Source organism: Rhipicephalus microplus, chromosome X (assembly GCF_043290135.1).
Source record: "Rhipicephalus microplus isolate Deutch F79 chromosome X, USDA_Rmic, whole genome shotgun sequence".
Lineage (NCBI taxonomy): Eukaryota > Metazoa > Arthropoda > Arachnida > Ixodida > Ixodidae > Rhipicephalus > Rhipicephalus microplus.
The window spans coordinates 388,723,167-388,748,799 of NC_134710.1; the positions used below are offsets into that span (position 1 = coordinate 388,723,167).

A 25,633-nucleotide genomic window follows, 5' to 3' on the forward strand; every position below is an offset into this window, starting at 1 on the left:
CGTATTCAAGTGCAGTTTCTTTGACTTGCAAAATGTACACTCAGCTCTCTTGATATGAACACGCATAATATACAAGCCCCAGCATCTGCGAGTAGGAAATCATCACCACTTGAAGCGCAACAGGTGCTGCTATTTTTTGGGCGAATATACGGTGCACATTTGCCAATTATGAGCCATCACAATGTGACAAACGCTATAGATCGCAAATCCACACAGCCTAACAATGACACACTTTTGGTCCAATTACCAGTGAATGTTCCGTCACTAAGAAGTATTATGTGTTCACTTAGTGGCAAGAAAAGTCCTGTCACGTGCCATCAGAAAATTGGAGAACTGCAATTGTTGCACACTGGACTAGTAAAGTGGTTGTTTTGGCATGGGCCGTTTAAAAAATTGAGGACGTCAGATGAAGTATTGACCACAAAGAGAACATATTCATAGCTATAAAGTTGAGGTTTATTTATTTTCCTTTTGCTCCGAAATACAGTCTGGTACAGAACTTGACGCCGCTGCTGCATAAGACTGATGGCCACGGACATGAAAAGAATAATGTTTAAGTTCGTTTAAGTTCACTGTTTTTTTTTTCCTACAGGAAAAATCTGAAACATGCCATATTCTGGCTAAATTAAATAAGCTTGGTGTGCATGTGATTAAGCTAAAAAAAAAAAAAAAAAGGTGGGGCATTAGTTCAAGTGGTATCTGAATGACCAATTCCACTCGCTGTTCCATCTCTCCCTGAACCATTAGGGCTGGGCAGTATCAAAGATACATGAATCTTTCATACCATCTTCGATACTCTCTGGCTATCCTATATCTGTATCACGATACATCTTGTACCTGTATTTGCGGTACATTTAATATTGTACCATGAATCTTAAGATTCGGAATACTGCTAGCACCGTCGTGCGACAAAGCCACCTGTCCACCCTAATCCTCCAGCGAGGGCAGGTGTTGAATTGTGCTTATCACTATTGGTGAGGCAGTCACATGGTGGCACTCGTGCCATCTCTATCAAAACAAGTGAGCAAATGTCTATGTGCATTTGGCCTTTCATCCTGAATTTTTTAGTTTTGTCGGTGCCAGGACACTTGCTCATAGGCAGTGTACTTCTCTGCAAACTCCCACGTGTGTGGTGTCTTTCATGCAAATTCTGATGCCGCTGCATATGTTGTTATTGAACTACTTCTTGCGTGACGCTTCGTTACAAAGTCGAAAAAATAGAAAAATGAAGCTGCTTAGCGTCTCGCGGCTATCACACCCAAGTGTTTTGAAAGATATTGTGGGTGGAAGTTCAACTTGTATACAATAGGAGTCAAATATCTGCAATTGAGACCCCAGCCACCATCGCACTATCTATGCCGATGCTAGAATAAATAGAATAGGCATTCACCTAACAGAAGATATGTTCATATACCGTATCCTTGCTCATCCTGCTACATAATTCAAGAGGTTATTTTAGCCATAACTTGATTGTTAGCAAGTTCTTTCATGTAGTCTTCCATTTGCCTATATAGGTTTTGTAACATGCTGCAAAAAGCTTTCTCTGCTTTCTCATTTTTATATTTCTGCAACATTGCTACTGCTTACACGTCTAGATTTCTATGAGTTTGCTGTTATGCCATGGCGATGCTAAAACAAAGGCAAAATAATCTGGTTGTACCTGGTTGTACCTAGTGTGCAGTAACAAAAATTATGCTTGCGACTTGGTATAATAGTGCAACTGAGTTTGCTTTACAATAATAAAAAATATAAGTACACACGTCAAAGATATGGAGATTTGAGAAACATTAGAGTAAGAGTGTGCGAATATTCAAAATTTCGAATGTTTTTCAGATAGTGTTCGCTATTAGATTTGCACCGACATTTTACTATTCAAACGTCCCAGGGACAAATATAGTCGACAGACTGCCAGTGGCCTCTTCAGATTTTAAATATGCTTCACCCCATCACACTCATCGTGGAAAAGAAGAAAATGCTGTTTCCAACATGAAGTTGATAGATGTGGCAAAGGTGGGGGCTCAATCAATAGAGTTCTGGAGCTGAAATTTCAGCACATTTAGGTGCAACGTTAAAGAATCGCAAGTGGTCAAAATCTCAGGAGTCCTTCACTACGGTGTCTCTCATATAAAGATTGTCAGTGATGAAAGTGCCTTTTTACTTTTCGGCATATTTTGGAGCAGCCATAAGTGTTTTCAGAGCAAAAAAAAAAAAAGAAAAATTGTTTATAGCAGCTATTGGTGTTTAGAAGCTGATATTAAATTTGCCATACAGTAATTGGAGTTCAGAGCATTGTTGCAGCAGCTGATAAATATTAATATTTCACATGAAATATATTTAATAGACAACTATCAATGTAAATTTCACGTAGCGAACAATGGCAGGATGTCAGAAATGTACTGTGAAATGAGTTACAATTTAAAATACAAGCATTTGTGGCAGAAATCAAATAAATCAAACCGTAAAAGCTAAGCGCTACATTTTAGAAGTAACCGCAGCCCCACACAACTGTTCCCAAATAAGCAGCAGATAATCGGTATGGAATGAAAGCAATGCTGCTCATTTTAAAATTTCACCACATTAGCCTGCATGTCTAGCAGAAAAAAAAAAAACAATGGCCAAATGAACTAACTATATGCTTGAGATGCCATTCTTGTCACACAAGTGAGATCAGAGCTGATAATGCTGCACACTTGTAACACACTGGGATGATAATACACAGCTTCTTTTCAGTTTCTTCAGGACTTATGAGTTGGTCAAACAGTAAAAGTTTGTCATTCGCATTCTCTCATCGTCATTTTGGAGCAGGTTTCGTGCAATTACTAATAAAAATTACTCTTTGGAGCAGCATAGAGCAGAAGTTCTCTTCTGGAGCAGTTTAGAGCGATTGGAGCAGCACTTCCATCACTGGATTGTGGTATTGAGACGTTCAACCCAAATATGATGATTATTAAATTTGAGCAGAAAGTCCAAAAAGTTGGACACCAAAGAATATTAGCATCCAGAATTTCAGAGCTTCCTATACATTGACATTTCTGAGGCTGATATGGAAATAACGTACCAAGTTGGGCTAGTTGTTTACATTCTATTTAAAGGCTTATTACCTGTGCTGTTGAACACAGATGAAGACAAGTGAAAACGCCCGCAGACTCCCTAACGTTTAATGGTTTAATTGACTGGTTGGTAGGAACAAACTTTGACATATACACCACAAACGTGTGATGAATCAAGCTTACTGGACAATGGTACATCCCAAAACCACAATATAATTATGAGGGATGCCGCAGTGGAGGGCTCCTGAAATTTTGACCATCTCGTGTTCTTTAAAGGGGCACTGACAAAAATTTTGACCTTGCGTTTTTCTTTTCTTTCTGAAATCTGATGCTGTAGGACTGTTAGTCATAACACGGCACATCGTTTGCTGCAGTGTGTGAGAGATAATGAATAACAGGCTTCTCATGACCGATTAGTCTCAGTTTCGGTTTGAGAGAGCTCCCAAAAACGACAAGCAGCCAAGTGCAACTGTCACCAACCATACTCTGCTTCATATGCAACGCTGTGGAAGCTAGCGAGACTTCTTGCAGTCCATGCATTTGCAACGAAAAATAATTCAATGTTCTTACCACACCAATAAACTTTTTCCTTATATTGCGGCACAACGTAATTGAAGATATTTTGTCCCTTACAAACAAAAACACCATAGAACGTCTGATTTTATGCGGCTGCATAGCTTATGTGATACAGGCTCTCTGCTTTGGTTACATAACAACAGCGGCTACCTGGACTTTTCATCTCGTGAGACAGTATCAGTGCAGGGGAGGATAGAGAGTCGTTTGGTCCCCACATTCTTTTGCGCTCTACCTGCTTTCTTCTATTCATCACTCACACCAACGGAGAGCACAAAGAGGCGCAAGGTTGAACTGGCACTAATCAGATGAAACGGAGTATAATAGCGTGTGCAACTTTCAACAACATTGGTGCACAGAACTGTGATCTACTTCTGCACAGTCCGCATAAAGAAGTCCTCTCAAACAAGAAACGGGACAGCAGTGTCGCCAAACACAAAACTTTCTATGCATGCGCCGTGGCCACAGACTCACAAGCAGCTGCCAATAATAGTCTGTTAAAGCTAATGCGAAAAAAGAAAAGGCGGCTATGAAGTGATCTAAACATGTTGCAGCGTGGTCACGTGAGAGAAGTAGGGGGGTCACCAAGCTCTAGGTGAGCAAGGCCTAGACCTACACCGTCCGCGACGGTGGACGCCGATCGCTCGGTAAGCTGCTGTGTGTGGCGAGCGATAGGGCCACCTCACAGAGTGGATGTCTCCTCGCAGCTGCCTCTTCTGCACCTAGGCTGGGTGCTGGGTGGATGCCGGTTGTTGCCGAGCGACTCCTAAGGCTCTGTGCAGCCGCCTGTCGCACGCAGCACAACTAGGTGAATCATGGCGTTGAGGTGTTGCACTTCGCTTCCCCTCACTTTATTTATCTTGTGATGCACGAATTAGGAAAAGTGACCTTTATTTTTGAGTTGGGCGTCTCGGCCGCCGCCGATGTATTAGCTAGCAGTACAGACCATCGTACCACGTGGGCGAATAAGCCCAAAGCCATCAAATTTCCCTAGGCCCTGTTCTATTTTTTTTTTTCTGTCGAGTGTTTGGAATGTACGCAGCGGGAGTGTTGTAATCTACAGCTGGCTGTCTTCTGCCCATCATCAGCGCCGCTGGCCAGGAATGGGCTCGTAAGGTCAGGCGAACAAGATGCCCGGGACCTGCACAACTGCCTGCAGTCCCTCGTGAGTGCTGGTCGCAACTAGAAGACGTGTCGCCGCTATTGACGGTTCGTCACGCCGACGGCAACGTTGGTACTGAGGTGATGTCGAGCCGGACAGTGCAGCAGTGTCGACCGCCGGCGGTGTCGTGGTGCAAGAACATTATGAAGAAACGTGATGTGATTTTTTTTTTGTTAAAGCTTGTGTAGCTAATTTCTTTGTCTTTTCGGAATATGGTTTAAATTAAGGTTGAGAGGATGTGGGGGTGCTGACATCCGCTATAAAGTTGCTTACGCTGCGTGGCGCACATGTCTCGACCAAAAGCCGCATTTTGGGCTTCAACCACTGGGCGATGGCGTTGTGTTCGTGTTGATTGTTAGAGTGGTAGCGCTGGCAGTGACTCCTGGCAGAAGCAAGCCTTGGTGGCGGACGAAAGTTGAGCGAGTCTCTTTTGCGCGCGGCGGTTGCCGCGAACGGTTGTCTCTCGCGGTGGGTCTGCCGTGGACGGCACCGCGGCCCGCCTGCGGTAGGCCCACGTGGTGAGTGAAGCATTGGCGATGCCGCCTTTTGTGTGCTCTTGTTTGTTATGTTGCTTCATGTTGTTTAATATTGTTTAAGGTTGTTTAGCATATTGATAACGGTTGATGTATCGATTGGGCGGATGATATCGTCCTTCTAAATTAGTTAAATAAATGTAAGTATGTTTGGTTTGTACCGACCGTGTCTGCTGTGCCCGTTCACTCCAAGAGCGTGGCGTGGTGCTCGCTGGCCGATTCGAGACCCCACAAAAAATACTCCCGAGTGCCTGTGCAAGCCAGTGCTACTACGGCTATACACTTCGTCATGGTCAAGTGAGGTTGGGGACTGGCAAGAGTACTTATCAGCGAGTGACACTAGACTTTCTTATGTGGCATTGTGCAAATGACACTTGCGGCAAAGTGACACTTGCGGCCACTTGTGACGCGTATAAGCCATCATGGCACTTCAACACGGCAGCATGCGATGTTTCCTCCTTTTTTCATTGATTCATCCTGAGTCAGGAACTGCTCAGTGATTGTAAACATGCCCTTTATCCAATGCAGTTGATACCATACTCAGAGTGCCCCGCTGTTCATTTAGAGCGTACTAGCCCTAAACTCACCCAATGCTCTTACCATATGCTCAGTGACATGCTTGCAACCTTCAACGGCATAAAAGCGGGGACGTCATTCTTTCTTTCATAACTAACACATATGACACCATACTGAATTTTGACCCCTTTAAATTCACAACATTCCTCAGTGAACGATTTAAAACAGCGAAACCAGCAAACAATAGTTTATAGCATTAATATCTGCTGTCTTCACTCTCGGAAATTGTAGTGTTAACAGGCCGCAACAAAGCTGAACAAAAAAAAAACAATTAACAATAAACTAAGAAAACAAAAAACCCTCGATTTTTACAGGAGACATTTGTTTTTTACGTTGTCCAGTTTTCCGGTGCTATTTTCAAGTTCAGCAATGGACACTTGTCAGCAAGAAGTACAATGTGAACCACAGGAACGTGAGCTGAAATTTTCTTCTACATCAACTAGTGCTGAGAGCACTGTTCTGCTATGGCACCGCATTCACCAGAGCAATGCTCTTAAAACAGTTCACCACTAGACGGTACGGACGGCAGTATGATTCGCATACTTTTGTTACAGGTATACTTATCTTATCTATTAGCACAATCATACACTACAGCAAGCCACAACCTGTGCATTATTTTTGAGACGGCACTGTTACTATGTTGCCCGATGGTGAGCACGTAAGATGCAGCACATTCAATGGGGCTGGATTTATATGCAGCACCAGTGCCTCCACAGCTTAATATTTTGTGAAACGAAAAACAAAAGAAAGCACTCTCACTCACATGGTGGTAAGAGTGCTGCTCTAGTGCCTGCTGCTCTGGCCCCGGTTCTGCAGCAGCAAAGCGGTTGTGTTGCAACAGAGCAAGCCCATCTCCTTGAGGTCCTGTAGCATGTGAGTACTGAACCCAGGTTGCCATGGGGCCAAGTTCAGCACCTAGGCTACTCCCACCTGCACCGCCACCCATACCTGCGGCACCTGCAAAGCAAGGGCTCAATGGTTTATATCTTTCAAGCCAGGCCTTTATGTCTATACTCACCGTATGAAAGCGTAAGTTTCATACTGAAATCGCTTAATCTGCCCTCCCTTGCCACGCGCCGTAAACTTGCAAGGCTATCTAATTTTCACTCGCTCTTCCACAGCAACTCCCAGTTAGCGCGCAAGCATATCCAACTCCCAGTTAGCGCGCAAGCATATCCTAACACCCTAACAAAGTTAATCCCATCTTTCCGAGAACAAAAACATTCCAAAACTCGCCCTTAGCCCTGTCAATAACCAACTGGAATTCCTTGCCAGCTGATGTAGCCACTCTAACAGAATCATCATCTTTTCTGAAAGCGGTAAAATTGTTCTTAAAAGTTCCAATCTTAAAAGTTCCAATCGATTAATGTAGTTATGCGGTGGTGTTGTTTATGTGAATTACTTGAATATTTTGTGTGTCTTATTCGCGCCTACACTTGCTACCTGGAGCCTATTGTATTTTGTTAACGTACCTTTTCTTCTGCTGAGTTTATATATGTTTTTATTATCCTTATCACCACTGTGATGTGTACTCTTTTTTTCATTTTTTTTTTCATTTAAGCTTTATATAATGATGCTTCTGAATATTTAATACATGTTGAAAATCTTCCTAATCCCCCCCCTATGTAATGCCCTCCCGGGTCCTTAGGGTATGTAAATAAATAAATAAATAAATAAATAAATAAATAAATAAATAAGATGCATTTGAGCTGCATAGTTTAATAGTTGCAGGAGGTAAAGAGGCAAGTGCCAATTTTAAAGATACAGCCAACCTGTAATGTCAGGTGAACCATGCGGCAGTGTTATTGAGCCCGCGAAGAATAATTATTGACTGCGTCTGCCACTGGAAGCACCATGCTCAATCAATCAGCAAATGCTCCACAATCATGAGCATTAGTGACATACATGGTAAAAGAGCACCTTATAATCTCACTACCCCCCTTTGCATAGACCCAAATGATGTCACTTTTCAGCCCCCTGTAAAGAATGGTCATTAACATTTACTCGTATGAGGCAAACTAGTAATTGCATAAATGAGAACACAAACTGCTATGCTTCACACTCAAATAAGAATAAAAGTGTGCATGACAATACCTGCACATACAATGCACAAATTAATACCAGTAAATGAGGCAGGAAATTCATTAGTGAGCCCATTTATATGATGCCAATAAATTCACACTTTTTGTAAGTCTAACTTGGACATTTCAATACCGCCTTACATTTTAAAGAAAATTCCCGAAAAAAACAAAACAAAACAAAACATTAACACAATGTGCCTTCTTTCTCAATAAATTCAAGGACAAGCCAAGGACAAGCCATTATGGCACTTCAACACTGCAGCCAACTTGCATACCTTTCCGCTTTGTTTCTTTAATTTTAGCACAGTCGAATCCGGCTATGACGAAGTCTGCTACAACAAAATTTCTGCCACAATGAATAAGTTTCGATTTCCCATCCGCTGCCCATGAAAAACACTGCGAAAAATGATTCGTCACCACAAATACCTTTTTACTGGAACTTCCGCTTCAATATAATTCGCGAGTACAAGCCTACAGGAACTAGGACTGCCATCAAATTTCACGACCAACTCGGCCATTTTCTCGTCGCTTTGTTACATCGAAAGCGTGCAGCAACATCGCAACACCTGGGTCTTTATTAGAGACACGATGTCTGCCACTACACACACATTTCGAAAAAGTTTTCACCACTGAGATTCTTCTCAACTGATCGCCTACCCACCATCATACAGCCGGTGGGTCTGATGCTAGCACAGGCCACGTTAGTATTGGGACTCTCAAGAATGAGCTCGAAACTACCACTAGCCGTCACTAGCCTTGTGATAGTGAATGACTACTTCAGTGCCGTGAAAACGCAGGTGCAACTAGCGCACACCTAATTCCAGCGTAACTACATTCTGCTGCAACCGCTGATAACACAAATGCCGCCATGTCCAAGCACTACGAAAGTATGCATGCATTCAACGGGCCCCCGACTCAACCCAATACTATTTGCCGCAATGCTGCATACAAAATCGCGTTCATGCAACCAAAAATACAGTAGAACACCGCTACAACGAACGCCGCTTCAACGAAATTTCCGCTACAACCGAATATTCATGATTCCTCGTAATTAGTCCATACGAATCAATGCACAAATATTGTAGCCACAACGAACCCTTTTTCTTCTATCTTCCCACTTCAACGAAATTTTACGATGCAATTCCAGGCTCAGATATTTTTGCTCTGCAGTGAACCCAACCTTTCACATTTTGAGATCCTGAAAATGCGTCAATGAAGTTTAAAATACGCGTTGGCACCACAAGAAACCGCCGCTATTCACCAAGCATGGGCACCGCCATTGCTCGATAGCGGTGGCAATCAGACTGCCCTGCTTTTGCCACTCGCTTATTTCGAGTCGCGGACGATTTGAAGCTAAAGCTCAGTCGCTCATCGCTCAGTTCATGGTTTCCTTCACGCAGCTGCTGGGTGCAACCGCAGAACAATGCCTTTTCCGATTCCGATGCTCATCATTACGTTCGCGCATGGCCAGTGTCGTAACTAATCAGACTAATCAGAGCGGCTGTTCGTCCGCATTATCAACAAAATCGGTTAGCCGCGAGTGATGGATGATAAGAATGGCATAGAATAATGCAAAAGTCGCCGCTACACGATACCCTGCCTTCATCTCGGCGTTGTCCGATACTTTTGACTGCAGACAGCTGCTGGTGTTAACGTGTTAATTCAACTGTTTGGTTCGTTCACAAAGGCGGTTTTAGGTGTGTTTCAGAGTGCTTTTTATCACGGCCTCGCTATATACATGGATGAAAATGATGTCGTGACGCTGCTGAGAAAGAATAGGAAGCAGTAGACATTTTTTTTTTTAAATTTGAAAATAAACGTTCCTTTGTTTTGCTAGCTCAGATCAGCTTTATTTTTTTCTATTTCACTTCAGCGAAACTTTTCACGCACCCCGTCACTTTCGTTGTAGCGAGGTTCGACTGTATCAACAATGCAATTCTGAAAGCGCGCACACTGATTGAAAACTGAACCACTGTTTGCAGTAACTGCTGTGCAAGAAAATCGTCGCGTTCTTTGATAGCAAATACGCTCCTAAGGTGTACAGCTAGCACAGTTGTAGATTAGAGGCAATAAAATTGAAAAATGGCACAAAGCGTTACAGCTTTTCTGTTGCCCGCTTATGCTTATAGTAGTGCGGAGCTTCAGCACCTTCACTTGCAGTTTTTGCGCATGCTCGATCGTGGCGCGGTACACTCTTGGTACGTTCCAAGGGTCGTCTGAATATCGTATATTCTCAGGTATAACCCGTCCCTGCATATAACCGGCCCCACCAACAGAAACCGCAAGACATACAGAAAAAAACACCATTTTGGCACAAGGGCGCCTTCCTTGCCTTACCATGATGGTGTGCCTTAAAGCCACCTTGTGCACCGAAACTCATAAAACCTGTACCCTGATTTTAGCTCCAAATTTTCTGTATGTTTTGACCCTGTTATGCGCAATAAAATATGTTCACTCGGTGTGCAGCCAGGTACGTCCAAGTTAACAAGAGTTCACTACATGCGCTTGCTGGGACCAAATTTTGCTATAATAAATTTTTTCGTGCATTCCGTCAATTTCGTTGTAGCAGGATTTGACTGCAGTTTCTTTATGCATACTTTAGGATGCGATGCAAACCGCCCAATAAACCATAATTTCTTTTAGCTTCACTGATGACTTTGCTCGGTAGTTACAGTAAGCCCCCTTGGTCCTACATTCTTCTAGCTCGTGGCAAGTGTTACTCACTGAAGTGTTGATATTCCACGAAAAGTGATGCGCCCCAAGGATGAAAACTGACATGCACTTCGGACATGCAATGCTATTTCTAGAGTAGGAATTCTATATTTCAGTGATCAGAAATCATTTACGCAATGCCTGAAGGTGCAATAAGATTGTGTAAGAGTTCTACAAGATTCTGAACAGCAGACATGCAATACCACATGACAAACAGCCCAAAAAGTATGCTATGCGCTGAGCCACCTCCACTAAGTTTGATCCAAGTGCTCAGGAAACTTTAAACAGCATCTCTTTGGACAATGCAAGGCACAAGCAGATATCACTATAACCTCATTATTTCTTCCTCAGCAATGCAAGAAAATTGGTGGAGAGTCTCTAAACCTTTCAACAATGCTCCTCCAAAATGAATGGCCTGTGTACAAATGTTTCTCAGTGCCAGCCTAAACCTTATTCCTCATGTTAAACCAGACTTTCACACATAAAAATGTGAATTCCTACAATAATGGTTATTAAATAAATTACCAAGGAGACTTGACTCGTATCAAGACTTAATTTGAATTTGTGAAAACTGTGGTTGCTGAGAACAAATTAATGCTGCAAAGGTCACTGTAAAGACGAAAATTCCAAAATACACGGATTGTCTATACTTTAAATACGTACTGCCATCACATACAAATTATTTTTCCAATTCACCATGGGAGAGTGCTGCGGAAAATGTTTCCTACTCAGTGGAATAATATCTTTATGGTTCTTTTATATTATGAATCAAGTGTCCATCATCTTGCACCTTTGGTGCAGCAGAATCACAAGCACAACACTATCATTGCTGTCACTGGCCTCTTCAAGGCATAAGTCTAAGAATTGTACTTTTAGCTTTAAACTGGATTAGACTGCATTTTAGATGGTACGAGTACTTTAGGGTGCCCAGAACATGGAATCTCGTAACAGTGGCCATGATTAGGAGGGGGAAGAGGTAAACCATCTTAAAGCAACATTACAAATGGAAAATGCGCAAGTGGAAGGTTCTGGCCTTTTATTATTAACCCACTGAATCTAAGCACATAGGCATATTTGTGCTTCGGCACATCAATATGTGGCTTCTGGTGTAAATCGAATCAGTGACCTTGTGCTTAGTAGCAGAGAATGCCATGGTCAGCCAACCACTGTGGTAGGTGCCAAAAATTATGGTTATCAGTCAGTAAACGAACTTTATTTATAAACTGTTGCGAGGAGCCGATGCCCCTTAAGAGAGTGGGTTAGCTACGGGCCGCACCCACGTTGGGAGCTGACCCAACCTGGGACAAGAAGGGCATGCCCCTCCTCCAAACTGTAGGCCCCCATATCATCTTTCAAGAAAAAAAAAAGTTATATTAGACAGCCCCAGAGCTTGGCACACCATTTTTAAAGGGGCTCTGCAACACTTTTTCAATGGTCTGAAAATGCTGCCAATCAGTGGTCCAGGCTTTGGTGCACAAATATGTCAGACAGACTTCACGGCACATCATACTGCAAGGAATACAAAAACTAGAAGTCACTTGCTTTTTTCTCAACAGCAATACCGTAAACCAAAATAATTGAGCCTCCATGGCCATTGGTCTGTTGTGAGCAGCTCAGTTATTTTAGCTGCCACACCTATGCACTCGTAGCTCACTCTATAGTGCTAGAATTATACATCATAGAAGTACATCAGAGAGCATGTAACCACACTGAATAGCGAGCTGTGCATTATAAAAGGAACAGAGGTTACGACAACCGCTGACTTATGGACGTTGCTTTTTGACACCTTGCATCCTGTGTAGTTTTCAGCACACTCACAGGGATGAGCCAGAAAAAGCATTCAGTCTCTATAACTCTGCTTGTATGTGACAAGTTTGATCAATTCTTATGGCAGTCAATTCATAGGATAATAAACTTCAATAGTGATGTCACTGGACAATTACTTGGAAAAGTATTGCAGGGCCCCTTTAGAAAGTGCTGTTTTACCAATAAAGATGGTTATAGCCCATAATGGGACTTTTGAGGGTCTCCAACTGAAATTTCTCCAGATTTAAGAACCAATTCGGTTCCTTTTTCACAGGCAATGGCTAAGGAGATGTGGAAATGCAACTTTCAAGTATCTTTCACTGCCTATACTCACAGACAACTTTTCTTGGCAATCAAGTTCGTGGGGGGTGCTAACACTCCTTGTAAAGTTTTTTGACGGTTGTCTTTTGCGGTGGGTCCGTGGTGCATAGCACCGCGGGTCATCTGCCGTGGGCCCTCATGATGAGTCGAGCGTTGGCGACGCCACCCTGTGTTTGTTATGTTGTCGAATGTAGTGGAATATTGTTTGTAAGGTTGTTTTAGCGTGTTGATCAAAACTGATGTATAATAATTGGGCTGGTGATATCGTCATTTTAAAATAGGTAAACAAATGTGTGTTGTCTGGTTCGTTTTGACCGCGTCTGCTGTGTCCGTTCACTCCTAGAGCGTGGAGCTCGCCACAGCGAGACCCCACAAGTCAGAACTAAATCGCATGTATCCACCTGCTGATGATTGTAGTCCTACAGTAGTGTACGTATTAGTTAGAGATAAAAAAATACTCCCTTTTCTACAAGTAGCTTTTAGAGAAAGGACACAACTCACTCCATTGAGATATTTGTATTTGTTGTACTTCATGCCTTGATACTTTGCGTTTTTGCATGCGTCCGAAAGTCGCGCCTTTTTAGGGTCCCTCAAATGCTATGTGGCCTCTGCATAGATATAAAATGATGACATGATCACTTTTTCAAAGCAGTACGAAACAAGCATCAAACAGGTTATTACATGTGCAGGAGCTCTGCACCTCTTAACTTTCCATTCATTGCCAAGCAAAGTTGCCCGTGAATATCGGTTGAGATCCTTTGGCATTGGGGTGGTGCGAGACAGGTTATTTTAGGCATGCTTTTTCTAACTTTTTACGGGCATGCGTAAGTCGTGAATATAAACTGATAGCAAGTTTCCTCAGGAATTGTTCTGTTTTTTTTTTTGTTTTTTACTGCTTAAACAGAGCTGGAAAGAGTAAGGGGAAGTGTGCCTGATATGTATGGTTGATGGTCTCAAAAAAGCAGCTTAAAAGCTTACACCATGGCATCTCCTTTGTCACTTACCCTGAATGAAGATGGAACTAATTTGTTGCAAAACATCAAGTCGAGACACTTGAAAGTCATAATCAACCCAACCAGAAAGGCACTTCTGTAGAAATGCTCAGCTTCAAACTGCCTAGGCTTGTCTACCGGTGTGCAAGAAGCCAGAAATAAAACCTTTACAAGTGCAATGTTAAGGCACCCAGGGAATACTTTGCGGCTGAAGTTCCAAAACACAATACCACGAAAATTTTGGCTGAACTTTTACTACTCACTATCATTCTATGCTGGAGGTGTTTGGGAGGAAAAGCCGCTCAAAGTGAATGAGAAGTGAACAGCAAGTTAGCTCACTGTTGGAGTAGGACCAGATGCCTGGGAAGGAAGCATGAGCCCCCTTTTTCTGGGCCCGCTCCGTCCCGATGGGGCGAGGCAGCTTGCGGTCGTCCAGGCACCCACGGGGAGATAGGCCCCCTTGGGGTGACACCGCCGACGGGGAACCCTCTTCTGCACATGCAAGCAGGGTGGACAAGGTGTCAGCACCAACGTTTATAGATACTTTTTCAGTTCCGTAACTCCGCCGCCGCAGGCGGCCGCCGGTTTTACCCGGGCAGTGAGATGGCGCCACAGTCGCGAGTTGCGCTGTCGCGGGCGCACGTGTTGCCGGTGTTGCTCCTCCCCGCAGTTGCTTGGCCGCGTGCGCGGCTGTCATCGCGCTTTTTTTTTCTCGTTGTTGTGACCGTGCGCGCACGTGGTTATCCTCGAAGACTTCGATCATCTGTGAATTGTGACAACCTAGCACTACCGGCCACAGGACGTCTCGGAGCTGCCAAGCTTTACGATGCCAACTTGCTTCGTGCCCGGCTGCACCAGCGGGTACAAAAGCAATCCAGAAAAGCGGCACTTTTTTGCACCGCCGTCCGATCCGCAGCTGCTTGAAAGGTGGGTGAGAGCTATTCCCCGCGCCGATAAACTTCTGAGCAAGACATGCAAAGTGTGTGACGTGCATTTTATGCAACATGACATTGTGAAGACTTACAAGCATGTCATTGACGGCCAGGTTGTTGAAATAGACCGCGGCTGTTGGGCATTACAGCCTGAAGCCGTGCCGTGTCAATTTCCGAATGTTCCAAGCTATTTGTCAAAAACAATAAAGAGGCGGCGGTCGCCTAAGGATAGGGCCAGCTTACCCAACAAAGTCGTACTTGTTGCTACGCCATCAGATGAGTACCAGCAAGAAGTTCCTGATCCCGTGCACGACATTGATTTCGCACAGATTGTCGAAAACGGCTCATCTTTAAAGCTTCCGAAAAACTGGAGAATGGCGGACCTTGAGGAGGACACTGGTAAACCTCGGCAGGTTATCTTTTACAAGGCGGGAATGAAGGACGATGTTTACGCGATCCTGAAGAGCGTCGCGATTCACGAGGACCTCACGTACGTCATCCATGCAAATGGAAGACTGTTGCGCAGCTGGGATGCAGAGATTAACATATTTTCTGCGCAAGATGTGGAAGCGATTGTACAAATTGTGCACGCAAAACAATTTTGCCGTGGTTGCCCTCTTATCGATGTCACCAACTCGTATGCACTTCTTCGCACGAGCCAAATGCTTGGAGAACAGCAGTGCCGTTCGGGCACAGAGAGAGCGCAAGAAGGCAAAGCTAGTTTAACGAACTTCGCAGTAAACCTGCCGACAAATCTGTGCCGTGTACGTGTAATGAAATGTGTACGTCAGTTTTCGATCTATTCGTGAGGCGTTTTCCCACCGCAAAAAAAAAAAAAGACGAATAGCAGTGTTTCATTCATCCAACAAAATTTACTAGTCGCCAAGTCCTCATGTTACGTAACCCCGAGTGCTATAAGTTTAAGATTTCTATTTCTTTTAGCGCGCTGAATTGTAAACTACTAATGTGGTCTTGATGCAATGGACACAGGAAGGCGCAGGGTGAAGCGATCACTTTGTCACTGCGCAAAACGGATGCCTGCGAAGTACGTACAGGCTTTTTTTCAAGTTCGTGAGTCATACAACGCGCACGAATTAAAGCGCGTGGCCTCTGTTAAATAGCGAGAGTAAAGACCAAGTACACTGTTCGCACAATTCTCACTCGGGCGCACGCAAAGGCTCACGCGACACCCTTCGCGCTAGCAGACGACTCTCGCTCTCCTAGCGCAAGGCGCGACTGCAGCGCTGCGGTGGCGGGTGCGGCGGCCGGCCGCCTTCTCCCTGGGCGCGGCGCGAGGAGTTGCGGAACTGAAAAAGTATCTATAAACGTTGGTCAGCACTACATGCCTCAGAGCTTGACTAAAACAGTACTGCTCAAAATGACCATGTCAGACCAGCCATTGGTGCATCAGCAAACAGAGGTGGAAGTCAACACAGATATTCATGCATAGCCTTCACGTGGCTACTCAAGAGACAAAACAGATAGTGAGAGCTAAGCTACTAGTAGAAATTCGCCTCTTGAGTAGCACTATGGCAAACACAATGACTATCAAAATGGCAGGCACCAAGCCAGTGGCAGGCAAACACGCTGTTTGAAGTGAAATGCAATGTTATTGCATGCTTTTTCAGCCATGTTAGTAGTGCTTTTTGCTCTGTATTGAAGCAATTTTACAAGCAGAAGTCATTCTTATTTCGAAATCAATCCCAAGACAAAGCTGAAAGATTTGCCTGTGGATTTGCATCAAGACTATCAATGCCAAATAGATAACAATTAGAAAGAAGTCAGCTTGACTTGGAATCTTCTGCTGAAATTCCTGCCAGAGAAATATTCCTCTTCCCACGATAAAATTGAAGATTATGGTCTGCTGAATTCGGCTTGTCCATGTGAACAAATCATTCATTCGGGAAGCATCCTTCTTGAAACAATTCACTTTTGCAACAGGGACATAGTTACGGGGTGACAAATTCCTATTACCATTGACATTATTTTACAACTTCATGACCAACTGTAGCACTATACTTCTTACTTTGACTCTGCTCATGTGGAAAGTGTCACAGATGGGTGCAGACTGTCAAGAAAGACTGGCGACCACCCGAGAGAAGCAGAGTATGTTTTCAACACGTTTACTGTATAACCTGCAGCCAACTGCATCAGAACTGCCGTGTCACTAACTCAAATATAACACAACCTGTTTATCATTATTCCCCCATCCCCTAAAAAGGAGAAAACAACACAGCAGCTCAAAGCTTGTTAGATTGTGCAGAGCGCATAATGCATTATGTAGGACTGACACTTCCACGTTTATATGTACATATATACCCTAGAAAGTGGATGGTGCGATAACTGCCACCATAACTCAGTAGGTAGAGCATTGGGGGCGTTATTAGAAGATCTCAGGTTCGGTCCCTGCCGGCCGCAACTCATCTTTTCGTCCACCATTCTTTCTTCACATTTACATTACAATAGCATCCCTTATGCTTTTCTTGGAACCACTGTCTGTTAGTTTTTATTAATATTGTGTGTGACAAAGAAAATGAGCCCTTAAATTTTACACTTTTCTTCAAACTGTATAATAATTGTTGAGGTTTTAAATCTCAAAATTACAACATGATTATGAGGAATGCTGCAGTAGAGGGCTCCGAAAATTTCGAACTGCATTTTTTAATGTGCACCTATATCTAAGTACATGGGCCTCTAGCATTTTTGCCTCCACTGACAATGCAGCCACTACAAATGCACATAATGTAGTACTTAATCTAGCCATGACAGAATGAGCACTGCACATTTTTAAGGTAACAAATAGTGGAAGGAAAATAGAAGCCTCAGCGGGGGACAAATATATGATGAGGGGACTGGCCCAAGCAAAGACTAGCCCTGTGAAAATATGGCTACCAAGCTAAGCCTTCTCTCCACTGCCCATTGCTAATCACTAAGACTCCACCTGCCCACAAATTAAGATGCTTTAGGGGGTACAGCTGAAGCAGATATACAAACATATGCAAGCACGTTTATTGGTCTGTCCATGCATACAAAAGGTTCTAGCACGAACTACAAACAGATTTATTGGAATTCAAAATGCAGAGTGACAAAGCATGGAGTTCATTAGGGAAGGTGTTTGCGCTTGTTGGCTTGGCATGATACAGAGTTAAAGAGCATAAGATGACAGAGAAGAGGTTTTACACACATGAGCGCTGACTTACGAATTTTCATTCTAATCAAAGACGTGGTTGCAATAGCTAGGACGTGCGATATCGGTAAGCATCAGTGCACGGCTCGTTCACCGTTCTACGTAATGCGCTCTCAATGGCCAAAGATTGTGCTATAAAAGCACTTTCTCTTACACCAGCATTTTGTAGTTGTGAGTGTTGCGATGTCTGATCCAAAAGAGTTAGCTGTCAGCCTTCGTATTGTCGGGGTCGTGAAGTCGATGAAGGCAGCAGCCACTGTTTTGGTGAGTGAACTATTTATTTGGGCTAACCTGTGCCAGGAAAACGAAACGTCCCTCTACAAGTAATACACGCTGTAGACTGATAGCAGCGGACATAGAGCGTCGGCTGTCGATAATCTGCAATGTAGCAAAGTACGGCGGCCTTTATACATGTGCCATTGAAGATTTCAGCAGCTGCGTTAGGTGCCAGAACAAACTGTAATGTATGCGTTGTGTATGTGATCTCATCAGAAGATTCCAAGATTATCTAGATAGTCCCCAGCCATTCGGACGCAGTTTGCACAAGGCAGCGTTACATGCGTAATGGTGCGTTAACAAAAAACAGAAAGGAGCATGTGCGGCATCATCATTACAACATTATAAATGGTTGCTATTGCAGTCACCACTAACAGGTGTAACTGATTTAAAAAAAAAAAATTTTTTTTCAGTTTATATGGTAAAAAACTCTCCACACCCTTGCTGAGCAATCCCCGAGCACAGCATGCGCACGGTGGTTGCTTGGCAATGGTGCGGCAAGTTTTTTTGCAACAACACTGCCGTCTTTATAGCTTGCCTAGCAGTTTTGCTGTTAAAACATATATAGAGTCGAATAACAGGTATGCACACAAATGCCACCTCAACAAGAATCATGCGTTGTGTTCACGTGGCGCAATATTTATGCATGATCCGAAATATAATGTTTGATATGAACGCAGAATTTCAAACGGATGCGATTGCGCCCTTTGAGTAGCCCACACGTGTTGTTTGGTCCATGATAAAACTCTGGGCTAAAATTGGCGTAGCAGGTGCAAATTGCCGTTTAGGCGTGGCTTGGCGCAGCAGGTCAGATTGGTGCAGTATGGGGCAATTGGCGCAGCACTTCCACCCCTGCTCTAAGCCATGAGAAGTCTTATCTTCGGATTTACTGCAAAAAGTTATGCCTCTTCAGCCAGAACTGCTGGATTGCAAGCACTGCTCAGCAAGACAATGCAAATAACAGTCACACAACACCTAAACAAATGTATACAAAGAATAATAATAACCTGAACACCGAATATCAGACTAATGCTGTGTGGCGAAGACTTCTCACATGACAATTGACAAAAATGATGGTAATATAGACATTTTTTTTTTACAGGTAGACTGGACACAAAAATGTAAAAGTGAAACATTCTGCAGTAGTTTTCAACTCAACTAGCAAGCGTGACAAAAGTAAAGTTTACCACAGTCAGCAAGGAGCCAATATCCCTAGTTGTGGTCACGTAACCACTAAAGCAAGATAGTTATGAATAGCGTATTATAACAATAAAAAAAACCTTGCCAAAAAAGAAATGCCGACCACAATAAAAAACTTCAATACTGAAGGCCCACTACGATCTTACTTACAGCTGATACCTGGATTCTTTTATTCGCTGTGTTGAAAAGAGACTGTCACACTCTGCACATTAAAATGACGAGCCTCCGAAAAAAACTAGCACTGGTGTTTTATGTGACCAAAATCGGCAAATATTTGGCTCAAGTATTCAGCAGCTACAACGTACAAATTGCCCATGTCTCCACACACAAACCACAACACTGTCTGATCAAAGTTAAAAAAAAAATAGTCGAAAGAAAAGTAGATTGATTGATATGTGGGGTTTAACGTCCCAAAACCACCATATGATTATGAGAGACGCCGTAGCGAAGGGCTCCGGAAATTTTGACCACGTGGTGTTCTTTAACGTGCACCCAAATCTGAGCACACGGGCCTACAACATTTCCGCCTCCATCGGAAATGCAGCCGCCGCAGCCGGGATTCGAACCCGCGACATGCGGGTCAGCAGCCGAGTACCTTAGCCACTAGACCACCGCGGCGGGGCTCGAAAGAAAAGTAACCCGGAGTCGTATATACTCCAGCCCTTGCACAAGATGCAATCAACGTTTACGTGGGCGAGACTGCAAGTTTCGATCATAGAGTGAAACAAGACCCCTAAGATGTCAGGAAAAAGAGTGCTGCATCTAATGCACTGACAGAACGTGCAGAATTAACTGGCCACACTATCAATTGGGACAATGCTAGCATCACTGAAAGAAAAAAAAAAAAAGAAAAATTTGTCTTCACGTCTTTATCTTGAATATCTGATACAGAGAACAGAGCACAACCTGAACCCCAATGATAAAACTTTCCTCACGTGTACGCACGACGCTTGTGATACCTACTGAAATATACTTCGCTTGTGATAGATTTGTACTTCATGGTGCACAAGGCTCCCATGTGGGAGCCGAACATCTCTCTCTCTTTTTTTTTTTTTTTGAAGTGTTTTACTGTGGTCGACCTTTCTCCTTTTGCAATTCCTTCTCCCAACCAGACGGAGTTCCGTCAAACCCTGAACTTAAAAAAAAAAGTATAATACAAATAAGCATGTGTATCTTGCACACAAGAAAACATGGCACTTATATGAGAAACCAGAGCTACTCAATTTGACAAGAGGAGTGCGAGGCCTCTTTTTGCTCTGTTCAATGCAGACTAACAACATAACCACAAAGCCAAAATTGATGCAAGAACCACTTACCCGCAAGCCGCACTGCAAGCGGTGTGCGTTCGGCACCCTTGGGCATCTGTCCCACAGGGGCCACTAGACCAGAGTACTGCGGCTGGAGGTGTGACATCATTTGAAGCGAGAATACCCCTGGGTGAGTTCCCAGTGCTCCTGGAGCTCCCTGATGGTGGTGTGCCAGGTGGCTGCTACTTTGCACTGAGTGCAGAAATTCCTGTGGTGGTGCAAAGGGTACTCGCATTCCATGGTGACCTGCTGTTGCTGCTGGGTGCTGATGGGGGTGGTGGTGGTGGTGGTGACTCGCACCCACTTGAGCGAATGGTGCCGGAAGCATCACCGGCTGCGCTGATCTACTAGAAAAGTCCGGTGCATTGGGGTTCAGAGTGCTCTGGATAGTTGGTTGCTGCTGCTGAGGCTGCTGCTGCTGCTGTTGTTGCTGTTGTTGCTGCTGCTGTTGTTGTTGCTGCTGCTGTTGCTGCTGCTGGTGCTGCTGCTGGTGCTGCTGCTGCTGTTGCTGCTGCTGTTGTTGTTGCTGCTGCTGCTGCTGCTGAGGTGGTGGCACCAGCTCAGATGCCGTTGACGCATAGTGAGGTGGACCGAACACCATGCGCGAGGAGGGTGGCTGTGGGGGAGCTTGCACTGCATGTGGCACTGCCGTTGCTGGTGCAGAGGCACTCTCATAAAATTCTTGCACCTGCGTTGGTGGTTGGGGTGGCGCTTGTGACTGGGAAGGTGGTGAGGGTGGTGCCCCTCCACTACTAGGGGGTGTGCAAGGGGCACTTCGCATTCCACTGCCAATAGGACCAAAGTTAGGTGGCGATACGTGCAGGTTGCCTCGGTAGCCTGGAGCCTTGGCTGCATCCACAAGAGGTTCAGGCAGTGCTTGTGCACTTCCTACACTGCCGCCACTGGAGCTAGGGACACCACACACACCGGAAGCAGCCACAGAGGCAAAGTTAGGCTTGGAGGATTCTCGCTGGCCCCAGACACTCGGCTGTGTCTCTTTGCTGAACACATTGTTGAAGGGCGAGAAGGTCTGCGGAATGCTGATAGCTGGTAAAGTGTTGGTTGCAGAGGTACTAGCTGGCATAGAAAAGGCTGCAGAGGTACTGCTTACAGTAACAGCTGTTGACGATGCTGTCATATGGCCAGTACTGCCCAGTGTTGGTGAAGGGCTGCCACCACCCGAGCTGGGCGATGAACTAGGTCGTGCATCGGCAGAAGCTGCACGGCTCGAGCTCTTGGCTGGTGAAATAACAGCTTGGGTGTATGACGCTGATGTAGATGTCCCATTCACGGCCGCTGAAGTGGACGACATGGACAAGAATGCTGTGACTACAGCAGACGCAGTGGTAACAGTTGTCGATGCAGTCAAAGCAGGCTTTGAAGAGGCAGAGCACGATGCAAGTGTGCCCCAACCAGAAGAGCTTGAGGTAAATGGAGGAGCCGCTGATGACGTCACTGATGCTGAGCTATTGCCTCCACCCGAGAGAGTAGGTATCCCAGGTCGGGGGGCGGGACGTGTTTGGCCAAATGGTGGCAGAGAGGGTGCTGGTGCTGATGCAGCCTTCACACCCACCACCTTGGTTGAGCTGCCCTGCCGACTGAGCTTGTTACTACTGCTACCACCACTGCCAGAGACTAGCACCGAAGAAGAGCCCTGAAACAAAAGAGAACAAGGTTCATTAGGCTTCACCGCAACTTTGCATTAATTTATTTACTGGCATTTATTGATTATTCAAAAACTAATGCACTCAGTCAGCAAGTTGGAATGTACTTGAGTCGCTATTATTGTGACTTGCCTTTATAAAGAAGAAAAATTATCACTACTTTTAATTGGTAGATATTCTGCTAGTTGTTATTGTTGAGCTTATAAACAGGGTGCTTGCAGCGAGTCCATTTTCATACTCCTTGCTACACAATAGCAACGAGAACTTGCACTTCTGTTGTTCCCAAGTGCCAGATTTAAACAATGCCAAGACTGCCATTTCAGCATCCACACACAAGATGCTGTTTGCCATCAATAAAACCAGCACTCGAACTAATCCAAGTGCAATGGAAGGGGGACATGGCCCTGCAGTCACTTAGCAAAATGTCTCACCATAGCAACGAATCTCTGACAATTTTTGGAAAAGAAAAAGGTTACTTTTGCAGCACTAAAAAAAATTTGGAGCATGTTACTACACATCTAGTGAATTTATCTGCATATTAGGCACACTTTTTTTTCCCCAGAAAATATGGCAGCAAGTTTGGGGTGTGCGTACTACACGGGGTAAAATTTCCGAAAATTTCATTTCCGAGTACAGCTTAGACTGTTGATAACACACGTTGCCGAAGTCAAGAATATCTGCACTACAGCTGAAACAACCTCTTTCATAGGCTGCACTAGCGCAATACTCGTTGAGCATGCGGTCTTGGGTGTACAAGAATCAAGGCACGCGATGTAGTGTGCATTCAAATTCGCATAACACAGAAAGACATGCACTGCCAACAGAATGAACGCAAAGGGGGGGGGGGGGGATGCCATCACGGCCGATTTTGTTTCAGGCCACCCCTACTGTAAAAACCGGAAAATAGGTCGACCCCCCAACTTTGAATCTCCAAAAAAGAAATATTTAAAAATTACAAAGTATCACGAAGCACCCTTACATTAGTAAATACGCAACACACCCAACTGCACTGTGGTGACGTTTCTTTTTATTTCGACCCTGATCTTATGCAGTTTAAAGCCAGGAGGCAACAGAGTGCTGTCACTAAGACTTGTCCAAACTTGAGTCCGACGACGTTCCTTTCTCACGAGTCAAGTCCTCCATCCAACGCGTTGCTGATGCAGAATTTGTGGAAAGACTTGCGCACCATCTCTTACAGGAGAGAGTTCGAAGCTCACGACACCTAGCCACAAACTGTCGCTAGCAGTGGATGTCGTATGCGGCCAGTGGGGATCTTGGGATTGTCGCCCAGCATCCCCTCATTGTAGAGCCCGCCCACACCATCTTTGAACAGTTTATTGAACAAGACATCCAGTGGCTGGAGGATTGACTTAGTCACCCAGGGATTACGAAAAGGTCAGTCTTGCCATTGGACAGGACACCCTTCTAATAGGCCGTGAGGTGGCCTCAAAATGAGCCGAGCGCCAACATGCTCGGTCTTTGAAAAAGCGCACCAGGTTGTCGATTTTACACGAGCCGGATCAACTCAAGCATGAGAGACTTATTCATGAACCCTTATTCTTTTGCTCATAGAGTTTACTAATATACACTAGAGAAAACTCTGGCACTAGTGTCTATGGGAGCTGCAACGCACGGCGCTTCAGCGAGCATGGGAATGATGGGTAGTACACACATTTGTCTAATATTTGTACTTCTGGCCTGCTTTTGGCTCCGTGCGTGTTCGTGTGCCTTGGAGCTGTTTGCTCCCAAAATAAATATTAGCAAATGTTCAGCGGTTGCGCTTCACCATCTTATTCTTTGACTTATTTTTCCAAATCAGGTCACGAAGTTCAAAAGGATTGAATCTTTCTTTCAAAACAAAACCGAAACTCAGCAATAAATGACACCACAAGTACGATTCACCGTCCGCAAGTACGAAGACTAGGCAAAATGTGTGTACTACCCATCATTCCCATGGTCGCTGAACAATCGCAGCGCCAGAGTCCCCTCTAGTTAATTTTAAGAAACTCTATCCTTTTGCTCTCACGATAAAATCTTAGGGAAAATCTTTTGGTAGCCCTTACCTCTTGAAAATGATACAGCAGTGATGGAAGCGACATTTTGCTTTTTGGAGCAGATTCTGGAGTAAAACAAATGGTGTTTTGGAGTAGGCTCAAGTGTCTTCGGAGCAGAAGAAAATGCTATAGTTTAGGGTCGCTATTGATGTTTTCAGAGCAGAGCATGTTCCTAACGACTCTTGAAGTCTAAAGCATCACTCAAGCATCTAATAAATATTTACATTTATTATTATAGATGCCATATGCTAGTATGCAGCTAGTATACAAGCAATATAATTGGCGTAAATCAGGGGTCGGGTCAAGAGAGTGCATATGACATCTTCCGCGTGTTAGAACAACCATCGAATTCTCAAACAGAAAGTAAACCACCCATCTTGAACGAGCATGAAACAACGCGGTGAGGGGGGAGTGGAATAGCTCGAGTAATAATAATGAACTTAGATTTTTAGGGTGGTCACGATCACTGGCGCATTTGCTATCTTGGTGAGTATCAATGTGACTTGTGGGGTCCTGACACCTCTTGTAAAGTACCATATAAACCAGAATATAAGTTATAGTGACCCCGCTCGTAACTGCAGCGGACGATCACCACGGGTTCACGCTTAGCGAGCCACAGGGCCGCTACTCCGTTTACTCGCGTGTAGCGCACCGCTCCGCGCGCGCTCAACTAATAAGGCGTTTAGCGCGGCGCGGCAAACAGACAGTGTTCTAATGTAAAAGTACACAACACTTTATTGCCTCTGGCGGCACCCCGAACAACAGTACAACGTCCGCTCCCGGGACGCGGGTAGCAAAGGCACCCGCACGCGGACGTTCACAATAAGGGGAAAACCACGAGCACGTCGCAGCTGGCAATGGCGAGCTTTGACACGCCGGTCGGGAAAAGGTCCCTCGCGGCTATGCTGCGCACTCTCACGATGGCCAATGGGCCTGGTCGCGAGTGTTAAGGCAAACCTCGTACGCGTAGGCCTAACGCAAGTGCGGCTCGTTGTGGTACGACCACTTCAAGCACTAGGCAACGCTCTGGGCTTAGCGTACGCTCCGAAGCTAGCACTCAAGTAAACACGCCTGCCGAGGTGCCCAAGGCACCCCAGGCAGGCTACCGTCCGCGATTCCCAAAGGGGACGGGAACGAAGGAAAACACGTGCTTACCTGGCGCCGTCCACGGAGAAGAGAGCGCTCCCTCGGCGCGCGCAGTGGCGCG

The 25,633-nt window shown here is 44.7% G+C and overlaps 1 protein-coding gene across 13 annotated transcripts in view; it reads right to left on the reverse strand.

The window, feature by feature from the left end:
- The window catches only part of mask (multiple ankyrin repeats single KH domain), a 340,851-nt gene that overhangs the window by 17,410 nt on the left and 297,808 nt on the right, over nucleotides 1–25,633 (reverse strand). For 12 of the 13 annotated variants that reach the window (XM_075880102.1, XM_075880101.1, XM_075880092.1 and 9 more), the window contains 3 exons: nucleotides 20,718–22,362; nucleotides 14,146–14,298; nucleotides 6,658–6,851 (listed from right to left, as the gene is read on the reverse strand). In XM_075880102.1, coding sequence (XP_075736217.1) covers nucleotides 6,658–6,851; nucleotides 14,146–14,298; nucleotides 20,718–22,362 — 1,992 coding nt within the window. The remainder of the gene's footprint in view (nucleotides 1–6,657; nucleotides 6,852–14,145; nucleotides 14,299–20,717; nucleotides 22,363–25,633) is intronic. The other variant, XM_075880098.1, reaches the window with a different exon arrangement.